The following is an 18,599-nucleotide window of genomic DNA, read 5'->3' on the forward strand; positions in this document are numbered from 1 at the left end:
TGTGATCTAGTGTGCATATTGGGACAGGCCCAATAATTGCCTTTGGTATGCGGTTTGGAACACAGCCATGAGCACAACACTGGAAAAAGAGATTAACGACAGCATTGGTCCAATGGCAGCGCCTCCTGATGGAGGAATATGGGTTTTGCAAAAGTGCCCAAGAACTGACAACTCTGTATTGTTGGTGAATGAGCAAGTGTGGTGTTTTCAATAATTTAAGGACATTTCTAGATCACCCACGTTACAGTTTTTCTCAATTGCTTTCATACAATTCCTGGAACAACTCACCATTTTCTCAAATCTTCACACACAATTTTAAAAACTCAAACCCAACAGTACAAACATCTAACTTCTGGGTCCCAATCAGTTTTTACCCTCAGACACACAAGCTGTCAAAAGTTTACACAGACTACATGAGTGCTTGTTACACACAGGAGCAGGGCTGTTGTATAGGGGAGAAAGGTGATGATAATTCTAGGGGCCCAGCGCCCAGTGGGGCCCATAAAAAACCCCAGTAGTCTAATCTTTGTATGACTGATTTATTCTGCGTAAGACCCTGACTAATACTCATAGTACACTGTAAAAACTCAACATCCTTCCAAGAATATTTGTCTTATTTCTTGTCCAAATGTCTCATTTATAGTCAAAACTAAACTCTTTCCACTTAAAATAAGACTCATCACCTAAAAATTAACTTATTTTAGATAACTTTCACTTAAATTCACAATAAATAGAAAAATCTGCCAGTGAAAGTAAGTTTTTTGTGCTTGTAATAAGGAAGAAAAACTTGCTCCACCATCAGATTTTTTCTACTTATTCCAAGTGAAAATCTGCTTGAAAGAAGTAAAAAGTGTCTAAAAACAAGCTACTTTTAATATGATGTGTCTTATTTTAAGTAGAATGAGATTTGTTTTGACTAGAAATGACATTTTGACTAGAAATAAGACAAATATTCTTGCTAAGATACTTGAGTTTTTGCAGTGTAATGCTGCATTAGCATCAAAACAAAGAAGGCTAAATAAAAAACGATAATACATACGTAGTCTAAGAAAAAAAAAGGAAAAGTTTGGGGGAGGGGCCCACTTTAGTATTCTTTAAGGGGGCCCAGAATTCCTAGCAACGGCCCTGACAGGAGGGATTAATTCAACACACTGCCACCAAAATTTCAAGTATACTTGCAGAAAAAGGACCCTGACGTGAGTTGTGAGTTGTTTTTTTTCAGAACTTTATTAAAAATTGTGCAAAAAAATACAATTCAACACGACAACAAATATTATCTCCAGGGGGTTACATGCATAAAGGCATTTTTTACAGATTGCATTATAAAAATATGTTGTAGAGGGCACATAGGTTTAAGGTCTTGATAGCTTTTGTGTTATTAGATTTTTCAATGGTTTTAATACACTGCTTGACTTCGTTCCTAAATGTAAGAAAAAAAGGATTTTGATTTGTGTATCTACATTTATAAATGTGCCATTTTGATAAAAGGATAATAAGATTAATGATGTAGTACTGTCTAACTCTAAGACAGTGAAGCCAAACAGTACATTTTCAAAACAAAGGGGAAAATCTGGCTCAATAGAGGGAAGGGAAATCAAATTACAGACATCTACCCAGAAACTGGTAGGAAAAGGACAAGACCAAAACAAATGAAAGACATCTTCAGGGGATCCCAAACAAAAAGAGCAACTTGTATCTGTGACATTTTTAAAACGTTGTGAAAAGAAAATACTTTAGAAGGTAAATTCTGTGGATTATTGTGAGTTGCGAGTTGGTTCAGAGCACTGGAAGAAGAGGTCAACAAGCGCCTCCTGGTGGAGGAATATGGGTTTTGCAAACGTACCCAAGAACTGACAACTCTGCATTGTTGGTGAATGAGCAAGTGTGGTGTTTTCAATCATTTAAGGACATTTATAGATCACCCACGTTAATAGCATCATTGAGGATCCTTTACAGATAAATATTAACACAAAGGCGAGTAAGAAAAAACATTTTCTACATGAATGCTTCAATCTACATTTTATAATAAACAAATTATAAGTGTAATCTGATATGACCAAGACACCTAAAAACAAAAACACGGCCGTTTTCATCAATTTACAAGCACACACATAATGGGCTCTATGCACAGCTCCACTACTTCCTGAACTTAAGGCAGCTCCTTCATTTCCTGTCTTACATTGATCCAGGTGTGTCTGAGTAGTCACAATGGTAAAACACACCTGGATTAATCAGTGTGTCCAGAAGGAGCTGCCCTAAATTCAGGAAGTAGTGGAGCTTTTTTTTTTTTTTTCCTTTAACAAACTTTATCATCATATTTGGAACATTATACAAACATAACATCATACTGACACGAAACAACACTGAAGTATAGAGAGTGCATATAGCAGAGCTTGACAAAAATAAATAAATGAAATAAAAATACAATGAATCAAATAAAAATACAATGAATCCGGATGCATAAGGATAATTATGAACAATAAAGATCCAGAAAATAAATATATGCAAAACCATAAGACCATACTTTCACTAATCAGGAAGTAGTGGGGCTTTTTTGTGTGTGTGTGCTTTATTGAGGTGAGATAAGCATGACAGCATTATGTAAGCACATAACATAGACATAGACATAGACATAGACATAGACATAGACTACATTAAGTAAGGGATAATGTATAGTTCGGAGGTTGTTATGGAGAAATAAACCCCGACAGGTTGTATGGAACTCGGGTTTCATTCAACATGAAGGGGTTTATTTCTCCATAACAACCGACCAACTATACATTATCCCGCTTATTACACGGTTTACGAGTGAAATAATTAATTTGAAACATAATGTTGATCAAAATACGACTTTCATCGATTTAAAATTGCATAATAGCGAATCTGCAAGACCGGTCACTTCCGCTGTTTTGCCGAGCCTCCTCCCGTTCGTGCATTTGAAGCCTTTGATAATCAATCAGTGGATCGATGGATTACCATACACGTGTTACGATGTGTGTATTGTGTGTAGTCGTATCTGTCATAAACAAGAGATTAACTTTACTGTTTACGGGGTGCGTTTGTGTCGCGGAGCCGCGGTGCCAGCTGCACCGAGACGAGAGGAGAGCTGTGACACCGGGTCAGAGGCTCTGATCAGCAGGTCTGGTTTCCAGCAGCGATGTGAAGGAGCCTCCACTCTCCCTGTAACAAGTTACAAGTCATTTATCTAATATCACTATTAGTCCGACGCTTTTTAATGACGGTAAAAATGAAACACAAGGTAAATATCCTGCATAGTTTCTCTTTTCTGTGCTGCGCTGATCAGAGCGGCGTCCCTAGCAACGGTCTGTTATACTTGACGACGGTCCGTTATACAGAAATAACAGACCGCAGAACGCAGCGCTGGACCAATCAGAGAGCAGCATTCAATAGAGCCGTGTAATAAGCATTATTATACAACAAGTAGTTCCGACCAAGCAATCTGATTGGTCAATAAGACATTTAGAACGTGCTCAAATCAGCATTACCGCACGGCTGACTTATCACTGAAAATATGAGATGGACCTGTGTGCAGGGACATGGGCGCCGCCATTAGCCCAGCTGATCCATACCGGAAGTCACGACCGGAAGTTGCTCTTCTTCGTGTATATTATTTCTATGTTATTCTAAGAACCCCCCTCTCTCTCTGGCCTGTCTAGCCTCTACCTGCTCTTTTTACTAAACTTAACCAACTCCTTTCTTCATTGCCTAACCCTAACCAAAGCACCCACCAACGACATTTCATTTATTTTCTCTCTCTCTCTCTCTCTCTCTCTCTCTCTCTCTCCTGGTCTGCTGTCAGCAGGAGCGGCGCTAGCCGCTAGCCGTTCGGCGCTAGCCGTTAGCCGTTAGCCGTTAGCCGTTCGGCGCTAGCCGTTAGCCGTTAGCAGCGTTTTTTAAATAACTCAATAACTTAATAAACGATCCATGCAAAAAAATATTTTATAGCTCAATCATGTTGTAACTAAGATATCCGCTGGAAAACAATATTTTATTATGGACCATTGAGTTACTGAGTTATTTTTTTTATCTACATAGAAATGATACACATGAAGAAGAGCAACTTCCGGTCGTGACTTCCGGTATGGATCTGGGCTAATGGCGGCGCCCATGTCCCTGCATACGGGTACTCTTGGAAAATATTACTTCGCCATGTCATGTTGTTTACACATCTCCATGGCAACATGGACTTTTCCCCCTTTTATTTTGAAAAACGTCATTTATTACTCGTGAAAATAAATCACAAACTACATTGACCTCCTGTAGGTTGTTCCTGACAGCTGCCAAAGTCACATTTATAGAACAATTATGTTATTTTATTTTTTGTTAATATATTGTAAACTTCCCCGTTACAGCCGAGAGGATTGTCTCCCTCCCATGTGTGTAACGTTACAAAGTCGGAGAGACACGAGTTGTGATCGCGGTGAATATGTTTTTTAAAATATGGCCTGGAGCTGAATATTTTCATTGAAATAAAACGGAGGTGATGACCTGTATGTTTCTCTCTCTCTCTCCCTCTCTCTTGCTTGCGCCTTTTGGGCTTTTAAATAATCTGGAGTAATCGTTTGTCTTTCTCTATCAGCTGTGTCGGCGACACGGCGCTATAACTTCATTTACATGCGAGTTTGCGGTTGTAGAAGCTACATATGTGAAAGGAAAAAAACGGCATCTTTGTTATAACTTGGGCGAGTTTGTGCAGTGTTGATTTAGTTCGGGAAAGTCCGAGACCGCGTTAAAACATGAACGTCAGCTCAGAGTTCACTCAACTGGGACTAGAAAATCATTTCTGTTGCTAGGTCGTTACTAAGGTTCGGACTATTTGCTGTAGAGGTGAACTAGGTTCCATTACACATAGGAGTCTACTGACGTGACTGATTGTGTTTCAGTTATTAGTCAGACCCCATTTATTTCCATGGAAACGGGAAGCACACTCGCAAAAAACTTTAAATTTTTAGAGCAAAACGTCCATCAACATGAATATTTATTTAATTATACGCTCTATTTTGTTGGTAATTGTTGTATAATCGCAATATTACCCTCGAGGGTGTGCTTAAACGTAATTTGAGCACTTCGGTGATGCTTGCGGACCTCGGCGCTGACCGCATCACCGTCGTGCTCAAATGACGTTAAAGCACACCCTCTCGGGTAATATTGCTTAACTAGAAAATTTCCTCTCGGGAAATTTTGAATGGGCCACGGGAGCTACTGCGGGTTGTGCTATCTCTGTCAACATGGGAATCAAACCCACGATCTTAAGGTCAAGACAGAGCTGATCAGACAGACACATGATCATCTTTCTATAAGCACTGAGTACTGAGCTGTAACCACATTAGGTTACCTGTGTGTGTGTGTGTGTGTGTGTGTGTGTGTGTGTGTGTGTGTGACTGTAATCACATGAAGCTGGCTCTAGAGTCTGTGTGTGTGTGTGTGACTGACTTGTCACATAGTTAGTTAGTAGCTGCATCCTGTGTCAGTCTGATTTAGCTGTGTCTGTGTTTATAAACATTTAAACGAGCGCCAGGTGGATTGTTTATGAAGTTAACGAGCTCTGGCCTGAGGATCAAAGAGGTTACCACGGCGATAGGGGCCCCCGCAGGCTGAGACAGACAGAAACGTGGAGAAAAACAGCCATTTTCTGCCTCTAAACCGGCCTCACAATTAGGCTTAGCATGACAAAACGGTAACTCCTATCAGAACAAAACACAGATCAACGTTGCTCTAAGGACTTACTGAAAATTTCGGTACGATTTGGTGTTTCTACAGTAAATATTTTGGCGACGCTGGCAGTTTTAAAACATCAGGCCGTTCTGCTCCTCTCAGAAAATATTTGTATTGGACTCAATGAGGAGCAGGGACAGACGTGGCCGCACTCAGAGGCTGATTCTGTAAGTTCTGTAAGTCTCTCTGATATTTTGAGCACATGACATGAGAGATAACAAGTTTGTCTTACAAATTCTGAAAAAATTATGTCTGTAGAGTGTAAATTGTGGCCGTGGTGGCAATTTATCCAGAAAAAATACAGAATGTTTCTTCACTCTCTCCCACTCTAACCGATGATGTCACGCACTCTGACACGAACATTCCATGCAATACACACCCATTATAAACTCATAATTTCTCCAAAAATGATCATGGTCATTGATCAGGGATTGATCAAAAACTATATGACCTATCAAAACGTGGAGTAATACGACAATACACAAGACTTGTGTCTACTGTTTAAAGTTTAAATGGAGTCTCTAGGTGAAAGTATGCCTGAGCAGTAGACTTTTGTTAAACTCCAATGATTGGTCTTTTTCGGTCTTTTTTTTTCGCCCGTCCCATTGACTTACATGCAAAATTTTTGCGCAGTTTTTCGCGACTACGTCGCGAAAAATTCGTAAACTGTTGAGAAAAGTAATAGCACAGCGATCCCGATCAGGACGCACGTTTTGATATATAATATGTCCTGCAACTCTTCGAGTTGCAGGACTAGTAGCACATCGAAAATCGGCCGGAAGTGGAAAAATAATAATAATAATAAGAAAAAATCCACACAATAACAGTAGTGCCCGGTGCGATTGCCCGTGGCCCTAATTATTACACGGCTCTATTGAATGCTGCTCTCTGATTGGTCCAGCGCTGCGTTCTGCGGTCTGTTATTTCTGTATAACGGACCGTCGTCAAGTATAACAGACCGTTGCTAGGGACGCCGCTCTGATCAGCGCAGCACAGAAAAGAGAAACTATGCAGGATATTTACCTTGTGTTTCATTTTTACCGTCATTAAAAAGCGTCGGACTAATAGTGATATTAGATAAATGACTTGTAACTTGTTACAGGGAGAGTGGAGGCTCCTTCACATCGCTGCTGGAAACCAGACCTGCTGATCAGAGCCTCTGACCCGGTGTCACAGCTCTCCTCTCGTCTCGGTGCAGCTGGCACCGCGGCTCCGCGACACAAACGCACCCCGTAAACAGTAAAGTTAATCTCTTGTTTATGACAGATACGACTACACACAATACACACATTTTAACACGTGTATGGTAATCCATCGATCCACTGATTGATTATCAAAGGCTTCAAATGCACGAACGGGAGGAGGCTCGGCAAAACAGCGGAAGTGACCGGTCTTGCAGATTCGCTAAATGCAATTTTAAATCAATGAAAGTCGTATTTTGATCAACATTATGTTTCAAATTAATTATTTCACTCGTAAACCGTGTAATAAGCGGGATAATGTATAGTTGGTCGGTTGTTATGGAGAAATAAACCCCTTCATGTTGAATGAAACCCGAGTTCCATACAACCTGTCGGGGTTTATTTCTCCATAACAACCTCCGAACTATACATTATCCCTTACGTATACAGAACGAAGTAGTGGAGCTGTGCTGGGTTTTCTGGGCACTTTTGGTATTTTTGCAATGCTATGTCATGCCATTCGGGGGCGCACGAGGCTTAGCACGGGACAGACTGAACCGGAAACGATGCAGGTTGCTCAGCTCGGCTAGAACAGCTAAGAGCTAGCAGGAAAACAACATGGCGGCCTCCACGGAGCACGTTGAAGCCGCTTCCGTAAAAGCAGATGAAGATGAAGATGAAGCAGCAGCAGCATCGACCTCCAGAGACCCCGAGGCTGTAGACCAGGACCCGCAGCAGCAGCAGCAGCAGCAGCAGTCCGGGTCTGGGTCTGGTTCTGGTTCTGGTTCTGGTTCTGGTGAGGATGAAGATGGTAATTCATGCTTTTATCTCCAGTAGACTAGACTAACTTACTGTAACTGTAACTGACTGGTCTCCCCCAAAGAAGCATCAGACAGCTGCAGCTCATTCAGAATCAACCAATCAATTAGTTTGTTTCGGGCATGTCAATTAAATCATCATCATCACACTTCATCTTAGTTCAGATAATACAAAGGGAAAGCGGGAGAAGCTAAAGCTGATCTAGTCCCACCCCCATTACCCTCAGAATAAAGATCTTTATCATAATCTTTTCTTTTCTTTTTGCTTTGATATAACATTCTTAAGTTAGTTTTAACCAGAACAAAGAGATCAGATCACATCAGCCCAGTTCTTCAGACCTTACATTGGCTCCCAGTCAGCTACAGAATAGATTTTAAAGTTCTGCTACTGGTTTACAAATCACTGAATGGTTTAGGTCCAGAATACATGAATGACATGTTAGTAGAGTCTAAACTACATGAATGACATGTTAGTAGAGTCTAAACCCAGTAGAGCTCTGAGATCTAGTGACTCAGGTCAGATAGTGGAGCAGAGTTCAGACCAGACATGGTGGTAAACACTTTTAAATCCAGGTTAAAAACATTTCTCTTTTCACATGCTTACAGTATAGCTGAGAACTTAAAACTTTAGCCTATCTATTTTCTTTTATTTTACTTTTATTTGCTCTTGCTTTCAACTCTGTTTTCAGTGTTTTGTTTGTTTTTATTCTGTCTTATGCTTCTTTTTTAAATGTTTAGTCTTTATGTAAAGCACATTGAGTTGCCTTGGTATGAAATGCTGCTATATAAATAAAGATGCCTTGCCTTGTCTAGATGAAGATGATGAAGATGATGATGGTGAGGATGATGAGCCCCCGGCGCCGAGGGTCCGTGACACCCCTCAGGACATCGCCCTGGAGGCGGCGGCCAACAGCGTGGCCCTGCACCCCGGCAGAGAGCTGCTGGTCTGTGGGGACGTGGACGGAGACGTCTACGCCTTCTCCTACTCCTGCACCGAGGGACAGAACAGAGAAGTCTGGTCCTCTGGACACCACATGAAGTCCTGCAGACAGGTAAGCTGCTTTCTTTCTTTCTGTCTTTTTTTCTTTCTTTTTTTCTTTCTTTTTTTTTTTTTTTTTAGATACAATCGTCCTCAAAATTATTCATACCCCTGGAAAATACAGGGAATTTATTAAAGCAGTACTAAAGAACTTTCAGTTTTGGTTGAGTTTGGCGGTGCCTGTGGACCAAAGCGGTAGTGTTTTGCCTGAAGGAAGACTCCATTTCCCATGAACACTAGCGTGAAGCCCTGTTAATATCCTGCATTAAAATTAACAGAAGACATCAAAACTAAGTTTCTGTTTCCAGTGGATCATTTCAAAGTGAAAACACAAACATAATCCATTGCTAAAGTGCCGTTTTGCCTGTTCCCTCCTTGTTGTGACTCGCAAAAGTGAAAGTGAAAGTAAAGTGAGAGCAGGGTTCCTACCATGCTCCTCAAAGCTGCTTAGTGCCAGAGAAAGAGATACAGACCATAATGATACAGACCCCCTCAGGCCATGACAGAGGTGTCATTCAACTTGTTGTAAGTCGATGTATCATCACAAAAGTTATGAAAATATTTAATGAAGGTTGAAAAGTTACTTAGTGCTGGTTTAATTTTGTCAGTCACAGATTAGTATTTCAACTCGGATTTGACATGAATAGGACATGAGGGAAAGTCTGGAGCCATGACCAATTTATTTAAAAAGTTACATTGTTAAAGGTGTTTATTTGAACTCTGAACAAAAATGACCATGTCCAAAATTATTCATACCCCAGTGATACCAAGACGAGAGGCCACAGGATGTTCGAACAAACCATTCTCTTTAAAGCAGAAGTAAGCGATCCGGTGGTTTTGTCTAACTTCCTGTCAGCAGATGGAGTTAGCAGCCCCCGCCCTCGTCCCTACGTCACCACATTCACACACAGAGAGGACTGCCCCTTTATGCCGTTCTCTCTCCTCATTGGATAAAGGTTGTAGGATACAAGGAAGTATACAAGAAGTTTTCTCCTGGGCTCAGAGCAGAGCAGAGTGACTGACAGACCCGTGTTTCAGACCAAACACTCTAGTGATTGCTGTCGGAAGATAGAACTATTTAAGACTTATATTAATCTTCTTCCCTGAAGCCCCCGTATACGGGGGCTCTCCGACAACACAACAACACACAGACATGCTGCATATCAACAGAAAGCTGAGAATCTCCGCTAAACGCTCATATAAACATTCGACAAACCAACACAGTTACAACACCGAGCGATCAAACAATTTGTCACGAAAACACGAACAAACACTGAAAAACGCGCTAGACAGAGAAACCGAGCCAGCAAACAGGCGTCTTTGATCTGACCAGGAGCTAATTGTAGCCACACGATAGCAGACACTCCACAGATTCCAAAAATACCATTTTTATCTACGACCAAGTTTCACTGATCCAGCAGCCTAATACGATAAACAACAACAAGCGCATTTGGAAAACAAAACCAGAAAAGCAGTCTTACTTACCAAATATTGCAACAAAAAGTGTAATCCACAACTGTAAACGGCGTTCAGTTTGAAGGACTACAACTCCCAGCATGCAACTCTACTTCCTCCCGTGTCTGTGTGGCGTATTTCCGGCTCTGACGCGCAACAACAGCCTGGCTTATACTGGTTCCCATTGGCTGCCAGTGCTGTCAATGAAACCAGCGTGGGTCTAGCTTCATTCTACTGGTTCTTACGGTCACAACGATAGGTGAATGACCCTGATTGGTCGATCCGCTGCAGCGCTACAGCTGCGCGTCATGAGACAGCCAGACAGGCTTTCCCTGCATCCAGACGCATGCATCCAGAAAACACCTATTTATATTATATTAATAAATCCCGATTGATTCTTTTACAGTTAGTTTATGCAAATTGTGTGAAAATAAAGATTAAACAATGGTTTATAGTAGCAGGTTGTTCCAAGCTGGGCCAAAAATGGACATTTTGGAAAGTTCGCCTGAATATCTTGTAGTAAAATCTCAATAATTTTATTCTGCTTCAATTAATCAGAATCAACCACTGCAGAGACAATGTTCATATGTTGTACAATGGTTTTATAGAGAGTTTTAGCTATCTTAGCATTATTCTAAAGGGCACTCATGAAAAATAATGATTTTTTCTTTTAGGCGAGCATTGAATTTATTTAATTTTTGCTGTGTGCCATCTTCATTTACTCTTCACCAGTAACAGATATACTGATAATTACACATCTCAACAATCCTCAAAGTGTCCCCTGTTCAATGACACCAAAATTATTCAAATAGACCGAGATATACTCATTTTATTATTGATATGCAATTTTCGAGCAGAGGCCTGGAAAATAGGCTCAGGGAAGAACAGGTTTGAACACAAACATTCCGCTTACTTCTGCTTTAAGCCGTTTTTTTTTTTTTTTTTTTTTTTTCATCAACCAGGTGCGTTTCTCCAGTGACGGGCTGAAGCTGTACAGCGTGTCCCGGGACAAGGCCGTCCACATGCTGGACGTGGAGCGGGGCCAGCTGGTCTCCAGGATCCGCGGGGCCCACGGAGCTGCCATCAACAGTCTGCTGGTGGTGGACGAGAACATCCTGGCCACCGGGGACGATGGAGGCACGCTGAAGGTCTGGAGACTAAAACATCTGTCTTACATCTAACACTGAGGCCAAGATGTGGTCAGGTGGACCCAATGTCTGGTTTTTAGTCTGTACTGGTACCAAAATCATCTAAAAATGTGGTCTGGGGGTTGATTTACACTTAAATGTAAGGGATAGTTCAACATTTTGGCAAATTGGCCCATTGCCATAATCCCTATAGTCATAGCAGTAGGTTCGTTACCTTTAATTGTCGGTGCAAGCTGTTTTTAGAACGGCGGAGCTCAGAGCTACGCTACGGAGGCTCATTATGGTATTTCTTTGTTGGTTTCCCTCATCAAACTCATCAAATACACAATCCAACAACTCCACAACGCTCTGGTGGACAAGTTGTGACCTGCACATTCACCACGCTATGAGATAATAACACAACGTTACCACACAGAGTTGTTTTAGAGGGAAATTCATGCAAAACCGCTGATGCGTGTTGCCTTCAGGGACAGTTTTTCATCAAGCAGTTTCTGTATTTCCCTCTAAAACAACTCTGTCTGGTAAGGTTCTGTTAATTATCTCCTATCTTATTAAAAATAGCTTGCACCGACAATTAAAGGTAACGAACCGAAAGGGATTATGACAATGGGCCAATTTGCCCAATTATCCCTTTAATAGTCAAAGTGATATAGTAGCCTACTAAGTGGCTCATAACAGCTCATCTGCGATCTTATCTTTGGTTTCAAATAAACGGAACAAATTTGGGTTTTTATAATGACGCAGAATTTCTTGTGGGATCGACAGACAGAAGTTACATACTACAGCTTTATCTTCTGGGAAAATTGAATCGTAGGTAACTGGACTTGTTGTATTTGTCTGGGAAGACGTTTCGCTTCTTATCCAAGGAGCTTCATCAGATCAGTTCGTACGCAAGTCTCACTATAGTCCGCACTAGTTGGACCAACTACACTGCAAAAACTCAAAATATTTGTCTTCTTTCTTGTCAAAATGTCTCGTTTCTTGTCTAAACTAATCTCTTTCCACTTAAAATAAGACTCATCACCTAAAAATTAACTTGTTTTTAGATAATTCTCACTTGTTTCAAACACATTTTCACTTGAATCAACTAGAAAAGTTTTTCTTTCTCATTACAAGCACAAAAATCTTGCTTTCACTGACAGATTTTTCTACTTACTTCAATTGAAAATTTGTTTGAAACAAGTGAAAATGATCTAAAAACAAGTTAATTTTTAGGTGATGAGTCTTATTTTAAGTGGAAAGAGATTAGTTTTGACTAGAAATGAGACATTTTGACAAGAAAGAAGACAAATATTTTGAGTTTTTGCAGTGTAGTTGGTCCAACTAGTGCGGACTAGTAGACTAGTGAGACTTGTTGCGTACGAACTGATCTGATGAAGCCCCTTGGATAAGAGGAGAAACGTCTTGTAGAATATGGTCTAATCTGGTCCTTTTAATGATCACATGATTCATTATGTTTTTACCATAGTCCATGTTGGTGTCCTGATGGTCCAGTCCAATAAGGTGGTCTTTGACAGACCCGAAATGGTCTTGTCATGGTCTAAGCAGATCTCTTTCATAGTCTGTAATTGGTCATAGACTGAAATACCGATCAGACCAAGACCTAGTTTAATCCAGACTCCGACCTTTGACGAAATATCAGTGTTGACATCAAGGTTGCAGGTCCAGAATTCCTATTGATTGATTGATTTTCTTGTGTGTGTTTTATTTTCCTGAAGGTTTGGGATATGAGGAAAGGGACGGCCATCATGGACCTGAAGCAGCATGAGGATTACATCGCTGACATCGCTGTGGACCAGGCCAAGAGGATCCTGCTCACAGCCAGGTAAACCGTTTCCAAGACAACCTTGTTTTGCCCCAGTAAACACAGATATTGTGTATTTAACATCATGGTTTTAAAGTCAACCATGTTTTTGGTGGTTTCAAGGATGCCACAAGCTTCTGGCCAAATGGTCTCAGTAAACTCTAAACTGGTTTTTGATGCTCCAAAGATCATGGTCTCTTGATGATCTTAGCTGGTTTCTGATTGGTCCATGCTGTTGTGGTGAACTGGATTCTACATCCTGACTTTTTGACTGCCCAAACTCATCTTCTAACGGTCCATTTTTTTTCGTGCGATGATGATATTTGTCGTGGTTTAAAGGGATAGTTCACCCAAAATTCAAATTTCACTCATTATCTCCTCCCCCTCATGTGGACTAAGGGCTGGGAGAAGTTTCAGAGTCCTCCGTGGGTTCTCTGAGTTACAGGGGGTCTCGCCGTTGCAGTATTTGTCCATATAATGGTTGTGAATGGGTCTCACTTTTCTTCGTCCAAAAAGACACACCAAAAAACATCCAAATACCTCCATAGTGCTCGTCTGTAATGTCCCTCTTGTATTGAAGCCCCAACATGAGAAATTGTTCCGCCGGTCAGTGCAATGATACAGGCAAAGCAGTGAACTGAGACACTGGGAGCTTCTGCTACAAACAAGCTTGAAATATAGACTTATTTAATTTTTTTTGGAACAATTTCTCATGTCGGGGCTTCAATACAAGACAGACATTACAGACGAGCAGCATGGAGGTATTTGGATGTTTTTTGGTGTGTCTTTTTGGACGAAGAAAAGTGAGCTCCGTTCTCAACCGTTATATGGACATGTACTGCTACGCCGAGACCCCCTGTAACTCAGAGAAGCCACGGAGGACTCTGAAACTTCTCCCAGCCCTTAGTCCACATGAGGGGGAGGAGATAATGAGTGAAATTTTGGGTGAACTATCCCTTTAAGTTTGAAAACGGTAACAGTTCCCCAAGATTTGTTGTTCAGTGGCTTCAAGTAATGACCACGTAACAATCCAATCCAAGATGAACTTTTGACAAACTCACCTGGTTTCCAATTGGTCCATTCTGGCTTTTCAGTGGCCCCAACTCATCTTCTAATGGTCCAACTTTTGAATATGATTATCTGAGTTTCTAAACTGACCACCTAACATCCCAGTCCAAGCTGACCTTTGCTCTCCTGTGATTGGCCACAGCGGTGATGGGACCATGGGCGTCTTCAACATCAAGCGGCGGCGCTTCGAGCTGCTGTCGGAGTACCAGAGCGGCGACCTGACCTCGGTGGCGCTGATGAAGCGCGGCAGGAAGGTGGTGTGCGGCTCCAGCGAGGGGACCGTCTACATCTTCAACTGGAACGGCTTCGGGGCCACCAGCGACCGCTTCGCCCTCCAGGCCGAGTCGGTGGACTGCATCGCCCCCATCACCGACAACATCATGTGCACCGGCTCCATGGACGGATACATCCGGTCAGTCGGGTTACCGTCGGTAACCATTGGTAACCATTGGTAACCATTGGTAACCACTGATTACCATTGGTAACCATTGATTGGAACTGACCTCAGAATTGGTCACATACCTTTTTAAAGGATAATTACCTTTTTTTTTTTTACAATCTGGACCTTATTTCTAGCATAAAATACGATCATTTCCTCCCCCAGATAACTTTGGTGTCATTACAAGTCTTTCTGATGAAATTAGCTCCAGCCGAGAGCCGCGTATATCCGTATAATGTGAGTCTACAAGGAATGCGGCCTCTATTTGATTTGATTTGAAAATCTTTAAAGGGACAGTTCACCCAAAATTGAAATTTCACTCATTATCTCCTCCCCCTCATGTGGACTAAGGGCTGGGAGAAGTTTCAGAGTCCTCCGTGGCTTCTCTGAGTTACAGGGGGTCTCGGCGTAGCAGTGCATGTCCATATGACGGTTGCAAATGGATACCAACTGTCTTCGTAACAAAAAGACACACCAAAAAACATCCAAATACCTCCATGCTGCTCGTATGTAATGTCCGTCTTGTATTGAAGCCCCGAAATGCAAAATTATCCCAAAAACAGGGTTCCTACACATTTGAAATTTCCAGATTCCATACTTTTTCCAGACCCTAATTTCCAGACTTCTCGGTTAAAAAAAAATCAAATTATTTGTGATATTTGAGGAAATAGATGTGCATAATATAAAAAATCATGCAATTAATCATTTGTTTCTGAACGTGTATGCCATTATGTAACCAAGTCATTTCCTGGAGATTGTAGCTAGGTATAATAGCACATACAAAATAATGAACCCAAATAACTTCAGATGAGACCAAACCCAGATAAGTATTAAGATAAATATATTTCCATACAATAGTTTCTATTTTCCATACTTTTCCAGACCTGGAAATGTATAAAATCAAATTCCAAACTTTTTCATACTTTCCATACATGCGTAGGAACCCTGCAAAAAAAATTAAATAAGTCTATATTTCAAGCTAGTTTTGTAGCGGAAGCTTCTCGAAGCTCCTCTTCCTGGTTCGTCAAATTTGGACGAACCGGGGTCTGTCCTCTTCCCAGTTCATCCAGATTGACTTAAGTCAATTTTAAGAATGTATTCTTAGCAATTCTTGCCTGATAAAATAAAGGTTTACTACTACTACTACTACTACTACTACTACTACTACTACTACATTTTTTAACATCGTAAAAACATCAACTGTCTTTTGCTACAGACTGCAATAGTCCGTTGTCGTGGATACATGACAACAACTTCCATTCATACCAGTCATACGTGCCTGACGCGGAGTGATAGCCTATGCCAGGGCTATTCAATTGGCGGCCCGCGGGCCACATCCGGCCCCGAACCAATGTCCGAGTGGCCCGGCTCGTGGGTTGACCCAAAAAAATAAAACAAAACGAAACAAAAACAGAAGGAAACATGTTTTGCGAGAACTCCAAATCCCTACTGTAGTTCAGACAGTGAATGCACCACTCAACGCAGCCTAGCAACACACAACCCACCCACCCGGTCAGTGCGTTGTTTTGAAAGTTACCGGTAGAACCGAGGCTCGGTCGGTCAGCTGCTGTGGCACGACACGGTGTTTCTGGAGAGCAGCTGACCGATCCTCAGCCCTCCCATCAGCCAACAATACAATGTCCTTTTTTCTTTTTTCTTTTTGAGGGAATGAAGTAACCAATAATTTAATGTCAACGCAACTAGCCTGCTTGCAATGGAGCAATCAGAACTGGGATAAATATTTTGCTCCTTGTTTTTCACCAATCAAAATATGTTAGAGAAGAAATCTGTGTTCATCTCTAGGCCTAATTTTAAGACTAGGCTACATTTAGTGATTTACATAACCCCCTGCTGTAAACCTCAGTGGAAACTCAGAGGACAGTAGCAGGCCCCAGGAAACTTTTAGTTCCTAAAAAAACCTCCAACTCAAAGCATTAACAACTAGCCTACATCTTTACTACTACTATCACTAGGCTACTACTTTTATTGACTTATTCTCTTTTGTTTAGTAAGTTATTTAGTAGTTAATGCTGGGTTTTAAAAATGCCCCTCATTTGTAATAACCTTCTCCTCATTGACCGCTGAAAATGTCCGGCCCAGCTTAAGGTCTCGGTTTTAAAATCTGGCCCCACTGAATTTGTAATTGAATAGCCCTGGTCTACGCTGTGATGAGGCTTTAGAATAGTAACCGTGGTATATACTCATTATACCACGGTTAACAGCCAATCAGATCGCCGGATTTCACCTTTCTGTTTTATAATAAAGTGATGTGGTTGTGTCTGTCCTCCCTCAGAGCCATCAACCTGCTTCCCAACCGGGTGATCGGCTGCATCGGGCAGCACGTCGGTGAACCCATCGAGGAGCTGGTCAAGTCCCACGACAACCGCTTCCTGGTCAGCTGCGCCCACGACCAGCTCATCAAGTTCTGGGACATCTCGGCTCTGCCCGACACCACCGTCAACGAGTACCGCAAGAGGAAGAAGAAAGACGGACGGATGAAGTCGCTCAGCAAGAAAGCCCACGGAGACAACGACTTCTTCTCTGGACTCGTAGAGGAAACGGAGAAGAAGGAGGAAGAGGAGGAGGAAGAGGATGATAGTGATAGCGACAGTGGCAGCGATTAAAAGCTGCTTAAAGGGATAGTAGCATTTTTTTTTAAAAGTGGGGTTGTATGATCTACAAATAGCCCCCAAGTACTTTAATTGCAGTAGAAGACTCTCTGCACTCCTCCCGTTAGCACAGTGCAAAAGAATATTTGTCTTGTTTCTTGTCAAAATGTTTTATTTCTAGTCAAAACTAATCTCTTTCCACTTTAAATAAGACTCATCACCTAAAAATGAACTTGTTTTTAGATCATTTTCACTTGTTTCAAACTAATTTTCACTTGAAATAAGTAGAAAAATCTGCCAGTGAAAGCAAGTTTTTTGTGCTTGTAATAAGAAAGAAAAACTTGCTCCACTGTCAGATTTTTCTACTTATTTCAAATGAAAATAGACTTGAAAGAAGTAAAAAGTGTCTAAAAACAAGCTACTTTTTATGTGATGAGTCTTATTTTAAGTAGAATGGGATTAGTTTTGACTAGAAATTACATTTTGACTAGAAATAAGACAAATATTCTTGGTAAGATATTTGACTTTTTGCAGTGCAACGCCAGCCCATAATAGCCCTGCCCAGAGATTTATAACATACAGTGTTGTGAACAGACCCAAAGAAACGGCCTATTTTCACGGCCTAAAAGAGGTTTTACCTGAAAAAAATACACAGTTCCATTGTTGGCTATAATATAATTTTTTCCAGCCCTTCAAAGTGCAGGAAAAACACAGTTTTTATTTGGACCTAACCAACTCACGTATCCCTCCGCCCAGGGTTAGCGCCCGCCGATCAGCAGTTGGTTAGGTCCAAATAAAAACTGTGTTTTTCCTGCACTTTGAGGAGCTGGAAAAAATTATATTATAGCGAACAATGGAACTGTGTATTTTTTTTCAGGTAAAACCTCTTTTAGGCCGTGAAAATAGGCCGTTTCTTTGGGTCTGTTCACAACACTGTATGTTGTAAATCTCTGGGCAGGGCTATTATGGGCTGGCGTTGCACTGCAAAAAGTCAAATATCTTACCAAGAATATTTGTCTTATTTCTAGTCAAAACAAATCTCATTCTACTTAAAATAAGACTCATCACATAAAAAGTAACTTGTTTTTAGACACTTTTTACTTCTTTCAAGTCTATTTTCATTTGAAATAAGTAGAAAAATCTGATAGTGGAACAAGTTTTTCTTTCTTATTACAAGCACAAAAAACTTTCTTTCACTGGCAGATTTTTCTACTTGTTTCAAATGAAAATTAGTTTGGAACAAGTGAAAATGATCTAAAAACAAGTTCATTTTTAGGTGATGAGTCTTATTCAAAGTGGAAA

General features: G+C 41.0%; 1 protein-coding gene across 1 annotated transcript; it reads left to right on the plus strand.

The window, feature by feature from the left end:
• Positions 1 to 8,505: 8,505 nt before the first annotated feature.
• On the plus strand, positions 8,506 to 17,327 carry wdr55 (WD repeat domain 55). The gene is made up of 5 exons (XM_085759253.1): positions 8,506 to 8,787; positions 11,192 to 11,377; positions 13,096 to 13,202; positions 14,392 to 14,661; positions 16,982 to 17,327. Exons 1-5 carry the CDS (start codon positions 8,506 to 8,508, stop codon positions 17,310 to 17,312), a joined length of 1,176 nt encoding a protein of 391 aa, XP_085615379.1. The 3' UTR covers positions 17,313 to 17,327.
• The last annotated feature ends 1,272 nt before the right edge of the window (positions 17,328 to 18,599 follow it).

This window comes from Trachurus japonicus, chromosome 18, assembly GCF_045865225.1.
Source record: "Trachurus japonicus isolate A0001 chromosome 18, Traja_1.0".
Lineage (NCBI taxonomy): Eukaryota > Metazoa > Chordata > Actinopteri > Carangiformes > Carangidae > Trachurus > Trachurus japonicus.